This window comes from Balaenoptera acutorostrata, chromosome 11 (assembly GCF_949987535.1).
Source record: "Balaenoptera acutorostrata chromosome 11, mBalAcu1.1, whole genome shotgun sequence".
Classification (NCBI taxonomy): Eukaryota; Metazoa; Chordata; class Mammalia; order Artiodactyla; family Balaenopteridae; genus Balaenoptera; species Balaenoptera acutorostrata.
Genome location: NC_080074.1, coordinates 93,995,262 through 94,015,704, shown reverse-complemented (window position 1 = coordinate 94,015,704; position 20,443 = coordinate 93,995,262). Strand labels below are relative to the sequence as shown.

Below are 20,443 nucleotides of genomic sequence, written 5' to 3'. Positions count from 1 at the left end.
GATCCTCCCAGACCAGGGCTCGAACCCGTGTCCCCTGCATTGGCAGGCGGATTCTCAACCACTGCGCCACCAGGGAAGCCCGTAAAAGGTCTTTTAAACAAAATTCTCTCTTTGGCCCGCATGAAATTCTCAGTGGTGGTCCCATTCTTTAAACAAAAATTTTTAAGGAACTATAATGATAAGTGTGTTGAAGTATTTTCCTTCAGTCGTGATGCTGTAGATTGTTTAATGCTTAAATAAAATGAATGTCGTTCATTTGGTTAACCTCATCCACAGAGTAAAGCATTACCAATTGATAACCACATCTGTTTAGACCAGTGACAGCTAAATGTTATGTTACAGTCATTAATGGCGATGAGAGAGGAGGCCTGGTTTATGGATGCCATACTTGGGAGCTAGTGGGAAACTACTTACGGAGATGACTGGGAGTAGCCTTAAGATGTGAGTTCAGGGAAGGGGTGAGGGTACAGATGATTATATGTACTCAGTTTGTCAACTGATTGATAATTTTACCTAGAGTTTAGTTGTACTAGTTTTCCTTTTTCTCCTCCTTTCTCCGTCATTATCACACGTCCTTTGTTTTCTTTTTTTGTTTTAAATTGAGATATAATTCCTGTAAGATGAAATTCACCTTGAAAGGGTACAGTTCAGGGGTTTTTAGTATATTCACAAAGTTGTGCAACCCACCCCCACTATCTAATTTCAGGACCTTTTGTTTTAACGACATAATCTTCTAGGGTTTACTTTCCCAACTCTCCTTCCTTGGTAACTTTACTCAAAAGAGGGAGAAGGAAGGAGAGAGGTGAAAACTAGGAAGGACAGTGTGATTTTAGGAAGCCCATTTCTGAATTCTTGACTGTATGCGGATACATCCTCAGGAGCATTAATACAATAGTAGAATTAGGAGGTTTAGAGATTGGTTTAGGAGACATTCTGCTGTTTCCCATTTCCCGTCTTGGCCCAAAATGCTGACAATATGGTCTTATAAACATTTGAGTTAAATAATCTTTTTATCAAATTGGAAAAAAAAACTATTTAAAGTTGTTTGAAAAATTACACACTTTAAATCCACTATAAAATAGATGTTATTTGCATCGATTGGTTACTCATCTCTAGCATTATTCTAGTTCTAAAACTCATTTCAAGTAACCTAAGTTTTAGAAGTGAAAGGAAACTTCTGGCATATTAGACATAGCTCAAGGACTCTTGTTTGTGTCAAGCCATTCTACCATATATCTTTGTATGGTTACCATAATTGTTTAGAATATTCTCCTAGGGACATTATTGTCAATTACCAAGGATTATATAGTCAGAGTTCCCACCTGGCATTTCATTTGGATCATACTGTTCTGCATTGTTTTAAATGGCTACCTTTTTATTTTTATTGAGGGGAAGGCAACTGCAAGGAATGTGGTTATCATGAGCTAATCTTACCCTTAGGGTATTTGAGATATTTTCCAACTCTGAGATTGTGATTGCTTTCTGATTGCCATTCTGCTTGAACATGCCTTACTGCTTAACTGTGATCTCTGTTGCTTTGTTCATGTGATGGACTGGACCAAATGAGAAGTATTTCCAGAGCTCACTCTTCAGATTGAAGGAAAGAACTGAGAGAGCTTGTGTTTCTATTTTTTTCTTTCCTTCTTAGGCTTTCCTCTTTCTTCTGGAAAACATTTCCACCACTTTTCACAAGGTTAGCCAATATCCCTGGATCACATAAGGATGGCTTTGTGGTGTACTTCCAGACTGGGCAGGAACACCATGTTGATATCTCCACAGGGGCCTTCTGCTTCCATCCTTACTCTGGCCAGCTCTTCAGCCATACACTGGATCTTTATATCTCACCCCAAATTATTTTCAAGCCTACGATGAGTGAAAGAATACAATATCTAAGAATATGGTTTTAATTGGGGGCTTCCTATTTTTGTACAGTACCTTTGTTTTTTGGTTTTTTTTTAAAGTGTCCCATTGCAGATTGCAAGTATAAATTAGTGTCAGAATTACCATACAAAACTCTCTTGCTAACTTGAATCGGTGATTTCTTACAGAGCAATAGAAAACATGGTGCTAATGAATAATGTGCCCAGAAGCTCTTATTATAGGGTTGGCATGAATTCCACTTAATGACAAGCTTTCTCAAGCGACAGTTGATTTTAAATCCTATTTTTCATTAGTGAGGTATAAAATGTTCATAATACCTTCCATTGTGCTGTTCTTTTGTAGCCTAGTAGCATATATCTTCCATGTTCACCAAGACGCCCTTTAAGATCCTACCAGTAACTTCCTATCTCATAAGTAAGATTTGTTCAGGAAATAAAAATGTATGTTTTCCCATTGTTAGCTGTATGTTTTTCTAATAATCACATCTGAAGCTTATTATGCAGTAATAGCCTTAAGATATTATTTTTTTAAATGTACTACTTTGGTCTTAATACTAGTTTTTAATCTCTTCTTGTTTCTATGAAGTCTGAATGAGATTTTAAAATTGAATAATAATTTGATCCGTTAATCTTTTGAAGCTAGTAATTTTATTTTCTTCTCTTTGCAGTCTCTGAGGTTCGCAAATGAATAGAGCTTCATTACTGCAGTCTGCATTTAATAACCATTATCCATTATCTTGTAATTAAGACTCCCTGTAACGAATCATGAGGACAATGCAAAAATACATAGTACATTTCTTTAATGAACTGGAAAATGTTCATCTTGTTCTATTTAGTAATGAGTTGCTGAATAGTCATTAAATCCACTGGAGAATAGAGCTAGATGGATTTTGAAGACTGTCTTGAGTTTGTGGTTAATCTATTAGAATTAGAATTTCATCTTCTATTTTTATCAACAGCTGATTAGAAGTCATTCTGTTTGACCGAATTGATTAGAAGACCGTATACAAGGGCAGCTGTTGCTTAATGAAAGTTTTTAATGAAACTGTACCAGGGAGACTTGCAATTATAGGCCTTAGAAAAGCTTTGAGTTGCTTTAGACCACGAAAAAAGTCTTGTGCTAGAGATTTCAAATTAGGAAAATAAAAAAATACAATATAATATCATACTATAAATTTATTATTAATTTTAATTTCAGCCAATCACATTTGAATACTAGTCTATTTAATGTGTTACTTTTGACTCTTCAGGCCTTTCATCTCCTAGTTTAGTTATTTCATTGAAATTATGGGCACTGATGAAAGAACATTTATATGGACAGCTATTTTAATTGTGAGATATTTTCTCATAAGGCTTTTTTCCCCAAGCTGAGCAGACGTGAGCTTGGTTAATGTTGGATTTACATGAGCTCTGAGGAGAATCTCTGGTGCTCTGTGGTGTTGGTAATTCGAAATCTAGCATTTATTTCTCTAAGGTAATTTTGTTTTAGCAGAGGAGGCAAGGGAAGCAATATTAAAATAAGTAAAACAAAGTGTGTGCCTACCTAGTCCCACTGGAAAATCCATTGTTCTTTTGACAGTTGTAAAATACGAGTGTACTTTCTAAAGTATTTTGTGTAATTAAAGCTCGGCCTTATTCCTGGATTTAAAGAAATGGCCAGGGGTGCCTACCTCCCTGCTATTTGAATCTCTTATGTGGTCTCTGATTCTCAATTGTCCTTCCTCAACCTCTCCAGCACAGACAACCAATTTAGTACCTTAAACACTGATCTCAGGTGATCAAGGGATTTTTACAGTCAGTTTTTAAAACACGCATTGACACACGTGCCCCAAATATCACCACTCCCTGTCTCTGCTCTCTGTCCCTCCCAGAGATTCCTTAGATGCATCTGTTTATTATTGTTGGGATGCGTCTTGCACTTTCTGTGCTTTTGGTGTTTCTTCTAAGGGTGGTTTTCTTCCATCTGCCCTCTCATCTTCACATTTTATCTCTCCTTCAAGGTCTCTCCCAAATTCCCCGTTCCATGAAACCTTCCCTTGTTTTCGCTGAAGTGAACCTGAACCTTTCCATTTCTTGTTGACTATAATACTTACTTGGCGTCTGTCCAAAACACTGTAAATACTGTATATAATTTGTATGTTTATCCATATGTGATTTCCAGACAATAAAGTCTTGCATTAAAATTTAAGGACTTCTGGTGTCAGCTTTGACTTGTGAAGAGCTTGGAAACTGTCATAACTGTCCTTGGAGCAAGAAAAAGCCAAGTAAACTGAAAATCAATGACTTTTCTCAGACCCATTAAGGAATTTAAGTCACAGGGCAAACTGCCACCTTGAAATCTGTAGAGACAGGAAGATCCTGAGAGTCACAGCTGAGATCTGCTTACCCGCTAGAGCCATAAACTGGTAGGAACACTTAAGCGGTAATTTTGACAAAGTGCTGGAGGCTGCATGTGGCCCCCACACTTTTGTGGCTTTTCCCTCCAGGAACCCCAGGTTCTCACAGTGAAGAGCCAAGAAAGATCCTCTCTTGGCTGTGGCAGGGGAAGGGGAAGATAATCATTATGAAATACGCCCAGAGCATTCTCCCTGTCAAAGGTCCACTTTCCAGGGCAAAAGACTTTATTAGAACCTTATCCTACCTGGGAGGGCATTTCACTCTAGTCTTCCTACCTCACCAAAGTAGGAGAGAAGAGCCAAGACACACTCATGAAGGTTACAGCCCAAGGACAAAGGCCCACTTAAAGACTGAAATTTAATAAGATTATAAAATACTTCCTCTCTCCCATACACTATCATCACAGCAATAGGGCTCCAGTAATCCAGTGGATTATGACTGACAGAGCTAAAAGACATAGGCTGTCTCTAAGTAGGAAGACTTAGGAAGCCTGAAGTAAACATGAGAGACAAAAACCAGGATGTTATAGGACGTGAAGTCTCCAATACCTGTGGCTACAACAGATACTAAACACAGCCCAACTCTTAGCCAGATTAACATAAAATCTCACACTGAAGTCCCATCTATCTCAATTCTTATTACCTGATGTCACGACTGGCATTCAACAGAAAATTACAAGAGAGGGACTTCTGCAGTGGCACAGTGGTTAAGAATCTGCCTGCCAATGCAGGGGACACTGGTTCGAGCCCTGGTCCAGGAGGGTCCCACATGCTGTGGAGCAACTAAGCCCGTGCACCACAACTACTGAGCCTGCATTCTAGAGCCAACGGGCCACAACTACTGAGCCCATGTGCCACAACCACTGAAGCCCGCGTGCCTAGAGCCCGTGATCCGCAACAAGAGAAGCCACTGCAATGAGAAGCCAGCGCACTGCAACAAAGAGTAGCCCCTGCTCACCGCAACTAGAGAAAGCCTGCACGCAGCAGCGAAGACCCAGTGCAGCCAAAAATAATAAATAAAAATTTAAAAAAATATTAAAAAAAGAAAATTACAAGAGATGCTAAAAGGCAAGAAAAAACACAATCTGTAGAGACAAACAAACATCAGAACCAGTCAGATATGTTAGAATTATCAGAAAGAAATTTAAAGTAACTGTGACTAATATGTTAATGATTTTAATGGGAAAAGTAGACAACATGAAGGAATGATACGTAATATAAACAGAGAGATGGAAACCCTAAGAAAAACTCAAAAGGAAATGCTAGAAATCAAAAACACTGAAACAGAAATGAAGAATGCCTTATCAGTAGACTGATAGGGCTGTGGAAAGAATCAGTGACTATGAAGATAGGTCAAAAGAAATCTGCTAAATTGAAATGTGGAATGGATGAAAAAAAACAGAACATTCAAAAACTGGAACAATTTCAAAAGGTGTGGCACATGTAACCGAAATACTTGAAGAAAGAGAAAATTGAATAGACAGCATATTTGAAGTAATAATAGCCAAGAATTTTCCAAAATTAATGACAGATACCAAACTGCAGATCCAGGAAGTTCAAACACTTAGCAGAATAAATATCAAAAACAGACAAACAAACAAAAAACACTACATCTAGATATATAATATTCAAACTGAAGAAAACCAAAGACAAATAGAAAATTTCAGAAAAAAGCCAGAGAAAAGGAAAAGGAAACAATTCCAGTGGACTTCTCATTGGAAACTGTGTTGGCAAGAAGCAAGTAGAGTGAAATAATTAAAGTATCAAAGGAAAAAAACCCCACCAACCTAAAAATCTATATTCAGTGAAATTACCCTTCAAAAGTGAAGGACTTAGACATATTAAAAACTGAGGGAAATCATTGCCAGCAGATCTGCCCTATAAGAAATGTTAAAATGTTCTTCTGGAAGGAGGAGAATTATATAGGTCAGAAACTCTGATTTACATTAAAAAGGAAGGCCATCAGAGAAAGGATAAGTGAAGAAGAAAAAGAAATTATGTTTCTTTCTCAGTTGATCTAAAAGATAACTGTTTAAAGATTATACCATATGGATAAGTGAAGATGAATTACAGCAGTGTTATGGGGATGGGAGGGAGAAATTAGGAATACTTGGTTGAAAGGTAACTGCAGTACTTGTGTAGCAATATAGTGTTATTTGAAGGTAGATTAGTTAAAAATGTATATTGAAAGCTCTAGGGCAGCCACTAAAAAAATATACAAAAGAAGTATAATTGATATGCTGAGAGGAGATAAAATGGAATCATATAAAATGCTCAGTTAAAACCAGAGAAGGTAGAAAAAGGTGTAACAATTAATAAAAAATACAACAAATAGAAAAAGGTATAATTAATTATAAAAAATAAGACCCTATTATATGTTGTCTGTAAGAAAGCCATTTTAAATATAAAGACTTTGAAGGTTCAAAGTAAAGGGATGGAGAAAGATATACCCTGCTAACATCAGAGGAAAGCAGAAGTAGGGGTATTAATTTCAGACAAAGCAGACTTCAGAAAAAGGAACATTTTCAGGGGTAAAGAAGGACATTGCATAATAATAAAGGGGTCACTTCTCCAAGAAGACATCCTAAACAATCCTAAACATGTATGCACCTAACAACAGAGCATCAAAATATGAGCCAAAATCTGGTAGAACTGAAAAGAGAAATAGACAAATCTGCTATTATAGCTGGACTTCAAGACCCCTCTTTCAGTAGTTGATAGCTCAAGAAAGCAGAAGTATCAGCTAGGACGTAGTTGACCTGAGTAGCCTTATTAATCAACATAATCAAATTGATGTTTATAGAGAACTCCATCCAACAGCAGCAGAATACATATTTTCAAGTTCACATGGAACATTCACCAAGAAAGGACACATCCTGGCTCTTAAAACACACTTTAATGTTTAAAAGAATAGACACCATACAAAGTATGTTCTTGGACTACAGTGGAACTAAACTAGGAATCAATAACAGAAAGACAGCTGAAAATCTCCCAAATAGTTGGAAATTAAACAACATACTTCTAAATAATACATAGTTCAAGAAAAATTTTAAAAATTTCTTTTGAATTAAATGGAAATTAAAATATAACTCATCAAAATTTGTGAAATGGTGCAAAAGCAAAGCTTAGAAGGAAATTTATAACATTAGATGCATATATTAGAAAAGAATGATCAAAAATCAATAATCTCAGCTTCTACCTTAGGACATAGAGAAAGAACCATAATTTATGTCTAAGGCAAGCAGAACAGCAGAAATAAAAATTAGAGCAGAAATGAAATGAAATTGAAAACAAAAACAATAGAGAAAATTTTAAAACCCTAAAAGCTGGTTCTTTGAAAAGATCAATCAAATTGATAAACCTCTAGTCAGAATAACCAAGAATCAAAGAGAGAATACTAATATCAGAAATGAGAGATCATAACTGTTCCTATGATCATTAAAAGAATAATAAAGGAATACTATGAACAACTCTTTGCCCACAGTTTGAAAATGTAGGTTATAGGGATCAATTTCCTGAAAGATATGAACAACCAAAACTCCCACAGAGAGAAATAGTCTGAATAGGCCTATGCCTATTAATGATGTTATTTTAATTTTATTTATTTTATAAAATGTTTTAATTATAGAGTGTTATAAAATAATGAATTTGCTTATTTATTTAATAATATAATGATATTTAATACTTTAATAAATTATTAAAGAAAAATAATTAAAACCTTCCAAAAAGGAAAGTACTAGCTCTAGATGGTTTAACTGATGAATTCTACCAAACATTTAAGGAAGAAAATAATACCAATTCTCCACAGTCTCTTCCAGAAAATAGAAGAGAGAGCACTCACTCTGTGAGACCATCATTACCCTAGTACTAAAACTAGATAAAGACATTACAAGAAAGAAAAACTATAGATAATTGTCACTCATGAACATAGATGTGAAAATCCTCAATAACATAGTAGCAAAATGAGCCCAGTTTATAAAAAGAATAATATACCACAGCCAACTGGGATTTACTCCAGATATGCAAGGCTGGTTCAATGTAATGTAATCCACCATATCAAGCTAAAAAAAAAAAATGTATGCCAATACCAATTGGTACAATTTTGGCATTTGACAGATTCCAACACCTATTCATAATAAAATCTCTCAGCAAACTAGGAATAGAGGGAACTGCCTCAGCTTGATAAAACATATCTACAAACAAACTTTAGCTAATATGCTGGGGAACTGGATGCTTTTCCCCTAAGACCCCTCTAAGAACAGGGAAGGATATGCTTTCTCACCACTCCTACTCAACATTTTACTGGAAGTCCTAGCTGATGCAATAAGACAAGAAAAGGAAATACAATGTATAAAGATTAGGAAGTGTGGTAGACTGATAATGGCTCCCAAAGATAGGTTTACATCCTAATCGCTAGAACCTGTGAATATTACCTTTTTGGGGGGGGGAAAAAAGAGCCTTTGCAGATGTGTTTAAATTAAGGATTTTGAAATGAAGTTATTATTCCGGCTTATCTGAGTAGACTCAAAATGCCATCACATACGTCCTTATAAGAGAAAGGCAAAGGAATATTAAGCTTACACACAGAAGGAAAGGCAATGTGCAGGTGGAGACAGAGATTAGAGTGATGCAGCCAAGGAATGCTGGCAGCCATAAGAAGTTGCAGAGACAAGGAACATGTTCTCCTGAGAGCCTCCACAGGGAGGGCAGCCATGCTCACACCTTGATTTTGGACTTCTGGCCTCCAGAACGGTGAGAGAATAAATTTCTTTTTCTCTAAGCTACCAAGTTTGTTATAATTTGTTACAACAGCCACAAGATATTAATACAGAAAGAAAGATATAAAACTGTTTTTCTCTGTAGATGACCTCCCTGTCTATGGAGAAAATCTCTCCAAAACAACAAACTCCTGAATCTACTAAGTGAGTTTACCAAGGTTTCATGATTCAAGATTAATATACAAAAGTCTGTTTCTTTCCTATTTACTGTAATGGACAAACAGAATTTGAAATTTAAGAAAACTACCATTTACAATAGTAATTCATAATTGACATACTTAGGTATAATCTAATCTAACAAAATATAATCTGTACTTGACCTATTTGCATACCTGTTAGATTGCCTAAAGTTCAAAAATTGATGCCACCAATTGCTACTGAAGATGTAGAGCAACAGGAACTCTCATTCGTTACTGTTGGGAATGCAAAATGGTGTAGCTACATTGGAAGATAATTTGGTAGCTTTTTTCAAAGCTTAAATGTTCTTACTGTAAAATCTAGCAATTGCCCCTCTAGTTATTTACCCAACTGATTTGAAAATCTATGCCCACACGAAAACCTGAATATGAATATTTATAGCAACTTTATTCATATTTGCCAAAAACTGAAGCAACCAAGATATCGGTGAATGGATTAACAAATGGTGGAACAATTATGCAATGGAATACTATTTATCAGTAAAAAGAAATGAGCCAGGAAAAGACAGAAGTGAATGTTAAGTGCATGTTGCTAAGTGAAAGAAGCCAGTCTGAAAGGCTGCATGATTCCAATAACATAACATTCTGGAAAAGGCAAAACTGTTGAGTTAGTAAAAACTTCAGTGATTGCTGGAGTAAGGGGGAAATGAAAATGTGAAGCATAGGGGATTTTTTAGAGTGGTCGAAGTATTCTGTATGGTACTGTAAAGATGGATATATAACACTATACATTTTTCAAAACCACTAGAAGGTTCACTACGAGTGAACCTTAATGTATGCAAATGAACACAGCCATTTAGGGGGTCAGGGGATTCCAGGATGGAATGCACACTGTGGCCAAAGAATCAAACTGTATTACAAATGTACAAAACAGCCTCACTGAAGGAGGTGGGAGAAAAGGTGCTGAGCTACATATCTTTATAAATGAATTTAGTCTATAAAGCTTAGAGGCCAGTGAAACTGCACGTTAGCGCTAGACAGTCGTTGATGCAGTGGTTTTCCATAATGGTGTGGTTAACAATTCAGAGAACACGATACATGCATACTGGATGTGCACAATTAAATAAATGGATCATGGATGGTGGGTGCAAGGTTCTCACTGTTGGGGTGGGAGTTTACAGATAAGCAAGGGGAGAGGGCTAGAACAATCCTTGTAATGGGTCAGAGTTGGAGACATCAGTATAACTCGTCTTTAGTTTAATATAGACGTAGATAGTTAAATATGGAATTGTAAATATATATGTATATATAAATGGGTTAGAATATACACACACATTTTTCCTTGTTCAGTCAGCTGAGAAGGCCTAAAAGCAAGATCCCTACAATAGCAATGAGTACACCTACCACCAAGATCTTGGTTTCTAACACTATTTTCCAATAAAAGGAACCAGGGCTCTTTGGAGAAATGCCTTATTCTTGGACTGGGGTGGAAAACATATAAGACGAGCCTGGAGCATCTGGTAGTACCAGAAAGTAAGTGCTTAAAAAAACAAAAAATCCACATGATGGTGGTGTGTCAAAGGAAAACAGGAAGCAACTGAAAGAACTCCCAATGGCCAAACCTAGAGCCATTTGAGCAACAAAATAAATTAAGTAATATTGGATTATAAACCCAAGTAAAGAATAAATATCTTTGAGTCTATACTCATAAAAATAAATGATTATAAATAAATGAATAAATGGAGAAGAGACAAGTCTCCCATGCAAAAACATCCAAAGAATGTATGTAGCTGCTCCACCCTGAAGGAAGTGGCTTGCAGCTCCCATTCCTAAAGCGTGGGATACACATAAGGACTTCTTTCCAAAGAGTACAGTATGGAAAATAGGAAGAAAGGAGTGACTTTTCACTGGAGAAACCTAGCAAATACCACCTCCACCAGTGTTCAAGGTCAGCTTCAACAGTGGGAAGTGATATCATTAATATGTACCCTTGATGTGAAGTGATGAAAATGGCCCATTACCTCTGTGGTTTTCGTCCTCAAAAAACATGTAACCCCAGTGTAATCATGAGAAAAATGTCAGACAATACCAGTTGACAGAAATTTTATGAAATACCTGACAAGTACTCCTTAAAATTGTCAAGGTCATCAAAATAAGGAAAGTCTAAGAAGCCGTCACAGCCAGGAGGAACCTGTGGGGACATGACAAATGTATTATAGTATCCTGGATGAAATTGGATTCTGAGTAAAACTAAGGAAATCTAAATAAAGTATTATTTATCTAAATAAAGTATTATTTTGGTTATAATAATACATCAATATTGGTTCATTAATTATAACAAATGTACCATACTGATATAAGTTGCTAATAATAGGGGAAACTGAGTGTGGGGTATATGGGAACTCTCTGTAATGTCCTCATAATGTTGCTGTAGATCTAAATCTGTTCTGAACTTAAAATAAATAAATAAAATGATATTTTCTTCTAAGCCACCTGCCCAATTTTGTTACTGGGACTGGAATGAAACCCCAAACTGTCTTCCTTTCCCCATTAGTCAGTTAAACATGAAAAATATTATAATTTGCCTTTTCTTGGTAACTGTGGCCACCCACCCATCCACCCACCCAAAATTTATTAAGCTTCTCAGGTGTGTCACGCTCTGGGGATACAGAAGTGCACAAGAAAGGTATAGCACCTGTCTTCAAACAATACAGTCAAGAAAGGGGCACAAACAATGTGTAGGCCACCATTACAGCTCCTGGGCTGCTGTTGCCACCACGGTAGGTGTTTTCTTCTAGGTGTACTAGGAAGACAGTCTCCTCCGTAAGGGAGTTTGGCTCTTTTGGTTAACTTTAGATGGTGTGATTTTTAAGTGACCGTACCTTTTTTTTAGGCCTCTAAATATGGCCTTGGTCTTCTGTCTTAATAATCTTCTCTTCTGAGATGCTTAGAAGAATTCAGATAGATCCAGTGTTGTACCCCAAAGCCTTCTAGTGGATCGGAAGACAGTGTCACCTATTAGGAAAACACATCACGGTTTCAGTGTGAATTGTTTAGTAATGTTCCTCTCACCTCTTACATCTATTTAAGGGCTTTCATTTCTTCTCTTTGCTTGTTATGTCTGATGTTATAGGGGCCAGGCATTGGTTGTGGAGTCCCATTTATTCACTCATTCATCAACTTATGCCTACTTCAGGGCCTTCGCACTTGCTGTTTCCCTGCTTGTGGTACTCTTTTCACAGATTCCCTTCATCAGTCTCTGAATTTTACTCATCAGAGATGACTTTATGATGACTATTTAAATACAGCTACCTCTCCCCAAATCCATCACTCTCTTTCTCATTATGTTGCATTATTTTTCTTCACCACACTTCACTCCACCTGGCCTTCGTTATATAGCTCTTTGTTTATTGTCTTTTTCTTCTAGAGAATCTAGTCACAAGGGCAAGAACTTTGTTTTGTGTCATGATCTGTTCCCAGCATGTAGAACAGAATCCAGCACATAGTAAGCACTCAGTAAATACTTCTTGAATGAATGCAGGCATGACAAGCACATCTCCATTTCCCCAAATGGGCCTACAGGCCCAGAGGAAAGAAGGCTTCCAATGACCTGCTTGGATAGATCAGAATTCCTGTGGTTCTTACACAGAGGGCGACTCTACCTAGGTCTTTGCTCCATTTCTGTTTGTATAACACTTGACAGTTTTCACAGTCTTTTCACAGAGATTGTCTCTTTTGATTCTTTGTATAACACTATGAAGAAAGTAAGAATTTCCAGACATGTTTTATAAATGAGAAAGGTTAGGTGATGGAATTTGCAAGGTAAATACAGTATCTGGCAGAGCTGGAAACCAGATCTCCTGACTTCTGGCTCATCAAGTGATTACCCAGGATTTATGTTTCTTCTACACCTGCTCATAGCATGTATGCTTTTGAGGGAAAGGGCTTGAATGATTTGTTTATATTTCCCACTGTGCCTTTCACAGAGTGTGCTTGCTGAAGGCGTGTTGATTTGAACCTTTCTATCCACAGGGTAGTCCTGGGCATGTCTTTTGCAGTTGAAACCAGAGGGGAAAGTTTTGGCCACTTCTTGTCTCCACTTCTTTTGACCATTTCTTTGACAGACCTGGGAGAATCTCAGAGATTAGCCTTACATAGAGTTCCACAGATTCCGTGGGCGAGGGCCATGAACTGGCCCAGGAATCACCTAGGAACCTTGTTTCTATTCAGATTATGATTCAGTTGGTCTGGTGTAGGGCCTGAGAGTCTACATTTTATTTTTTTTATTTTTTAAACAAACTTTTTTTTTTTTAATTTATTTTATTTAATTTACTTATTTATTTTTGGCTGCAATGGGTCTTCGTTGCTCTGTGCGGGCTTTCTCTAGTTGCGGCGAGCGAGGGCTACTCATCGATGCGGTGTGCGGGATTCTCATTGCGGTGCCTTCTCGTTGCCGAGCACGGGCTCTAGGCACGCGGGCTTCAGTAGTCGTGGCACGTGGGCTCAGTAGTTGTGGCGCACGGGCTTAGTTGCTCCGCGGCATGTGGGATCTTCCTGGACCAGGGCTCGAACCCGTGTCCCCTGCTTTGGCAGGTGGATTCTTAACCACTGTGCCACCAGGGAAGTCCGAGAGTCTACGTGTTAAACACGTTCCCTGGTAGTGCCTGTGCTGCTGATCTGTGGTCTGCACGGAGCATTGCGAGGATGGTTCACCACCTGAAGGATGGAGTCTGTGTTTGGCTGTCTGACTGTGTGACCCTCAGTAAGTTTCTTAGAGACTCTATAGCATATGGGTTAAGCTATATTGCTTTGGTTAGAATTCTACCTACCCCCTGCCCTTACTGTGTGACCTCAAGCAAGTTACTTTACATTTCTGTGCCTTAATTTCCTCTTTAAAAATGGGGATCATATTAGTACTTATACAGTTATTGTGAGGATCGATTGAGTCCGTACTTAGAAAGCACCTAGAATAGTGCATAGTGCACAGCACTCAGTGACTCTTAACTATTATCATCCTCTCTTTGTCTCCTTGTGCTATTTTGTTTTGGGTTTCTCTTCAGCAGAAACCTACATCAATAGGTTTAAGATACATTTGAGAGACAGGGAGTGTTTAAAATATTTGCAAGTTGAAAAGGCATGGTGTCTTTCATGAAAATCACAATCTGGTTGGAAGACAGAGCTTTCGTTAGCTAACAATGCAGTAGGAATCAGCTAATGGTGATTCTCCTCGTGCTGTCACAGCTATACTGTGTACTTTCTATCACACGTAAGAATATGAGTAGGCCCTACAGTTTTGTCGTAAAATGTTATGATATATGATGCTAAGCACAGGGCATGAAATTGTTTCTGTTCCTCTCAGTTTTGCATTAAATAAACCAACTTGATTTTAATTGCTGATATGGAAATATACAGGCAAGAGCGCTAGGGATCAGTGAGAATCCATTTGTGCCTGATTTAATCCATCGTGTGGTCAGGGGGAAAAATATGTGGACAGAATGATCTTAAAGAGAGATTTGGTTTTAGTTTTTCAAATAATTGATGAAAAATTAAAGTCGTGTTCCTCAGGAAAAAGAATTTACACAACTCGTTTCTTCCACCGACTCAAAAGTGTGAAAAATAAGTTTTTGAATTAACATGGAGTTTTTTCTTCCTTTTGTTTTAGGATCAGATTTTATCAAGACCTCTACTGGAAAAGAAACAGTAAATGCCACCTTCCCGGTAGCTATAGTCATGCTACGGGCCATTAGGGATTTCTTCTGGAAAACTGGAAACAAGGTACATTATTGCCAGCAAATCTTTCTTTGGAGTAAAGATAATGTTATTTACAATACTTGTCACAGCCACGATAACTGTCTTTATAGGCAGATGGTGTGAGTGCGTTACCTGTATTAAGATAAACGTTTAATTTACCTTTCACTACAAAAGAATACATTCGGGGGGGAAACTGTGTGATTCACAGAAAGTGAGTATGAGTGTGGGCGTTAGGATGTGTGATCAAGGTGTAAACTCGCTTTATGTCCTTTTATTAACCGAAGACAATTTTATCACTGACGAGAGATTCCTAAATGGGTTCCTTAACGAACTAATTCTGCTGCAGCACAGAAGCTTTCTGGTAAGGGGTTGGCCAGAGAAAACAGGTTAATGCAGAAATTAAACTTCCTTGAGGAATGGAAAGAATTGCAGAGTAACATTTATTGAACGATAAGCTGTGGTGGTGATATGAAAAGTATGCAATATAATGGGAAATAATCTTTTCCTGTCATTATTGAAGGACACACATAAATTGGTTTTTCTGTTGGGAAACCCCCGGTCCAGAAAAACTTATTACTTTTAATAATATGAGGTGAAGAGAAAATTCTCGAGGAGATGAACTTATTAAACAAAATAATGAAATGCTGTGAAACAGCAGGGAAAAGGTAGCTAGACGTTATATAGCTCTTGAATTAAATATCCATTTTTGCGTTTTATGGCAGCTGGAGGTGCTCTTTGGAAGACTGTTAAGCTGAGGAGGGTATACGCTCGCTTTTGTCAGCTTTTCGAAAAATAATACATATTTTTTGAAACATATGAATTTAAAAGGAAAAATGCGTATGAGGTGTTTTTTTTTAAATGAGTTTGGATTTTCCTTTTCACTTCAAGTTGCTTGTTTAGCTGCAAATTATCTCAAAGGATTTTTTTTTTAACATCATTGGCGAGAAAGGTAATTTTTATTTTTAAATGAGACTTTCCCTTCCTGAAAGGCATCTTTTAAAACCAATCTCTTGATTTCTGCTGAATAGAAACCCAAAAAAGAACTTTAATCCTTTGCCAGCTGGATGTGATGACTTTATATGTGACTGTATTTCAGTTTATTTTGGAATCGGAGACCTTTTTTAGAAGGTACCTGGGTTTGAGAGGAAATGAACTCCTTGCAGCATTTGCTCCTTCAGAATACCTTCATATCTTAGAAGAGTACAAATAGGATAAATATCTACATGGTGACCTACATATGAAAGTTCACCCAACTGAGTAACCTCCTCTTGGTAGCCTTTCTGCAATGGTCCTAATTTAAAAAAAAAATATATATATATATATAAGAAAAGCTGTAAAAATGAGAACTCCAGCTTTGGACCCCCCAAATGAGACCACCACCACTCACTAGATCAGTGGTTCTTATTTTCAGCCAAAGAACATCACAATAGATGTGAAGCTTTTCATACTTCCAGATGCCTGGCCCCTCACCCCGGCAGTCCTGGATCAGTCTTCAGGCATCTCTACGTTTCATAAGCTCCATAGTTGGGGCTAAAATTCTCCAGTGGGGACCCAGTCCTGTTTTGTTTTCAGTAAACATTCATTGAGTTGTTACCTATGTGCTATGTTAACCTATGTTAAGTGCTAGGGATACAAAAGTGAACATGTCCCTTCTCAAAAGAGCCCTTACACAAGAATTTCAATAAAAGTTTCAAGTGTTCAGTGTTCTAGATCAGGGTAGTGAGGGAGGAACATTTTGCTGTCTTTCATTACTTTCTTTTTAATTGTATCCCCCCTTTCCTCAGCTAATAAATAAAGTTCATCCTGGTTTTATTGAGAAACAGGTACAAGTCAATTCATATTCATCTTGATCACATTTGATTTCACGTAGGACCTGTGTGTGTATCTGCAAATCAGGGGCATTTTGTTGGATTGTTGACAAGCTGCCCGGGCAGCCCTTAGACTATGAAGCTTCCACGTCATTGATTTAAGGGGTGTTTTAAAATGTGACAGGCCGCCTTCCAGACCATGATTAGTGTCACTCCTGAGAAGCAGAGGCTTGATATTTCATAGCTGATTTCACTGCAGATTCATGTTTTCCATATTCTCTCCCTTAAAAAAAAAAAAGGATAAACTTAACGCTAGAAACTGTCTTTCGAAACCTTGCCAAATAGACTTGCTGACACAACTGAATTGTATAGGAAAATCTATATGCAGCACTGCCTGATTAACAGAAAATGCTCCTGTGATTAACATGTATGCTAATATGAGCTCAAATTGATTTTTTTTTTTGCCTCATCTCAATAAATAACCTGACTCCACCTATCTCCCCCCACTACCCCCCCCCCCCACTCTTACAGGGTCGCTTGGGCTCCAGAACGATAGGCAGATATGGTTAGAATCTCTGCACGACTGTTGCTTAGCTGTGTGACGTGTGACCGAGGCAGGGAAACCAGTTGGGAGGCTTCTCCCGATGTTCCAGTGAGGGCTGACGAGGGTCTAAACTAAAACAGTGGAAGGGAGAGTAGAGAGGAAAGTACATGTGGAGATAGACGAGTTCAGAGGGTGGGATCGGTGGGACTTGACTTGGTGGGTCACTGGATGTGATGTGAGGGACGTGGTAGAGTCCAGGTTAACTAGGAGTTTCCGGGTTGGGTTTGCTGACTTAAAGCAAGTAGACCGCTAGCTGTTTCTCCGCCAAAGATGGGCTTATTTGGGATCATCCACCATGGCGAGCCACATGCAAGTCCCTGCAGGGCAAGGAAAGAAGTGTGCTTTATAGAGAGGAAAAGGAAGACAGCGGATACTAAGCGAGGAGTCCGGGGCTTTTCATTGGCTGAGTCCTTTGCAGAAAAGGAGTCTTTCTTCTTCCTGTCAGGCTCTGTTATCCAGGAGTAAGAGCCCCTGCTTCTGGTCTCCTGACTCCATTTAATCAAGGTTTCTGTTTAATCATTTTTTACAGGTTGGTAATGGGACCATTCATTTATTGTGTCCCTTCTCTGGCGTTCTGTTAGCAATCACCCCCTGTTGGTGCCACCTGTCAGAGCAGCCAAACTCTGAGTGGTCGAAGGCGTGAGCTTTAGTTCTTGGGCTTTGGGTGTTTACTGTACCGGATAGTCAAGTTCTTGAGACAAGTATATCCAAATAAGCAGGTTTTACTGTGTATAGGACACGTTTATCATTTTCGAATGGACCCAGGGACATCATTTCTAAACATCAGATATTGGCCAAATTGTGCTGTTTTGTGGTCACCTTCAGAGACTACTGAAGTGTGAAGGTCCCCTACACCGTCTTTTTCACCTGTACTTTTTTAACTGTTTGGCTGCTTTATGTAACTTGGTCTACTTACAACTTAGAAAAAGAGTCCCTGCAGTTAAGTTGATTAAAGTAACTGTCACCTCTCCTTGCTGGTTGCTGCTAGTTTGTTTAGTGTGGCCTCACTGAGTCTCTCCTCTTGTTTTAAATCCACATATGTCTCTTTTGCAGCTCAGGATGGAGGGCTGAAAGGTGTACATTTCTTCTGGCCTCCTGGTAGAAACAGAGAATGAATGGGCTTTTGTGATATGTTTTCCTGTTTATTGACACCTCTCTTGTTTATCCCAGGTTCACAGCTATAGTCTAGATGGTTGAGGTTTATGACTTTCCAGTAAGTGAAATGTTAATGAGGGTTATTAACTCTCATTAGTGTCTCAGAGGCAGTGACATTCTTCCCATTAATCTTGGAAAAGTCGTTTTGTAGTGTAAATGGGCATGAGTCAGTGCTCTAAGGTCTTTTGCGGGGGGGGGGGGGGGGGGACACATGCGAACTAGGCTTTAGAAAAGAGAGGATGGAGACCCCGTATTAACACAGGACCAGTTTTTAAAGCAACCCAACAACAATGCTAAGCATTGCTCTCTTTCCCGCCTCCCCTTTTAGATAGGCTTTAAGCCGGCAGGCGGCATCCGCAGCGCGAAGGACTCCCTTGCCTGGCTCTCTCTCATAAAGGAGGAGCTAGGGGATGAGTGGCTGAAGCCAGAACTCTTTCGAATAGGTGCCAGCACTCTGCTCGCGGACATCGAGAGGCAGGTGAGGAGCACCCCCTTGTCCTTGGAACAAACTGACAAGTATTTTTGAGAAAGGAATAAAAAGGCACTTATTGGGCTGTGAGAACTGGAGGTGAAAACTCATCTGATGACCTCATTGTACACAGCCTCTGCCTTCTTCCAAGCAAACCTCCACCTCAATAGGTTGGATGGAGATTCTGCTGAGTGCATAACAGTGGGGCTTTATAATGAAATGTTAACTAAAATTATAATGTAATGCTGTAATTATTAATTGATATGTATAGTAATATAATAATTCATGACTGATTAAACTCTGCTTTCCCCACAGATTTACCATCACGTGACTGGAAGATATGCAGCTTATCATGATCTTCCCATGTCTTAAATCAGCGACAAATTCCAGAAAAGTCCTTTACTATTTTTTCTGCGTGATTGCTAAAATTATTTCATTAAAAAAATGAGGGAATAGGTAACTGACTTTTTTCCCTTAAAATTTCCATTGAATTTAACTCAAAGAATGAAAGGGAAAAGCCAGGTACACACATGGTGTGTACACACATGGTCTCCGTTTCAGGCATGTCTGAAATGGTCTTGATTACTAGAAGATCTCCATTGTTAATTTTGTGAAGATTTTCTCTTAAGAACTCTGAGTAAATTGTTAATGATAGCTTTGACAACATTAAATTCTAAGGAAGCAAAATGTTGACTTACCCAAGAACCATGCTGTAGCAAAAGAAAATGCAGCACCCCTGAACTGCTCTTGTTCTCCCACTGACTTCAGGACTCACTTACTTGGCACTAATTTCCTGCCCTGAAAATCCATCTTTAATTTTTGCAGCAGATACGCCCTTTTACTAATTGTTTTGCTAATGAAATTTCTGTCATTGTTATATGAAACTATGGATATCATTGAATTTTTTAATTAAAAAAATTCCTATAGTTGTTTATTTTTAAAAAACCTTTAAATTGTAATAATACATATTGAAAAGTTAATCCATTAAACATATAAAGAGGTTTTATCAATGACTTTCTAGTAGAGTCCTTGGGTATTTATCTCAGATAAAGCACCTCAGTACATTATTAATAAATACAACTTATGTCTATATTCTGAAACTTTCTCTGATAGAGTGAATAGGGAAGAAACAGCAGACACTAACAGCACTTAGTATGTGCTAAGCTCCTTATATATATCAATTTATTTCACCCTTGTTTAATCTCTGTTACAGTAAGGTTAGTACAGTAAGGTTTTTAATCCTCACAACAGTCAGTACTGATGTTATCATCCTTTTATACAGATGAGGGACTGAGGCACAGAGAGCTTAAGCAACTTGCCAAAGGTCACAGAGCTCAGAATTAGCAGAGTCAAGAATCAAGCCGAGGCAGGCAGTCTGGCTCCTGAGTCTGTGCAGTCACCCCAGGTACGTAAAACTGTCCCCTGGCACCCAAAGACACGTAGACAGAGCCCCCGGTCAGCTATG

General features: G+C 38.2%; 1 protein-coding gene across 2 annotated transcripts in view; it reads left to right on the top strand.

Moving 5' to 3' along the window:
- Positions 1-19,991, top strand: part of DERA (deoxyribose-phosphate aldolase) — a 117,835-nt gene extending 97,844 nt beyond the window's left edge. For both annotated transcript variants that reach the window (XM_057556174.1, XM_057556173.1), the window contains 3 exons: positions 14,854-14,966; positions 18,838-18,987; positions 19,294-19,991. In XM_057556174.1, coding sequence (XP_057412157.1) covers positions 14,854-14,966; positions 18,838-18,987; positions 19,294-19,350 — 320 coding nt within the window. In that variant the 3' untranslated portion in view covers positions 19,351-19,991. The remainder of the gene's footprint in view (positions 1-14,853; positions 14,967-18,837; positions 18,988-19,293) is intronic.
- The last annotated feature ends 452 nt before the right edge of the window (positions 19,992-20,443 follow it).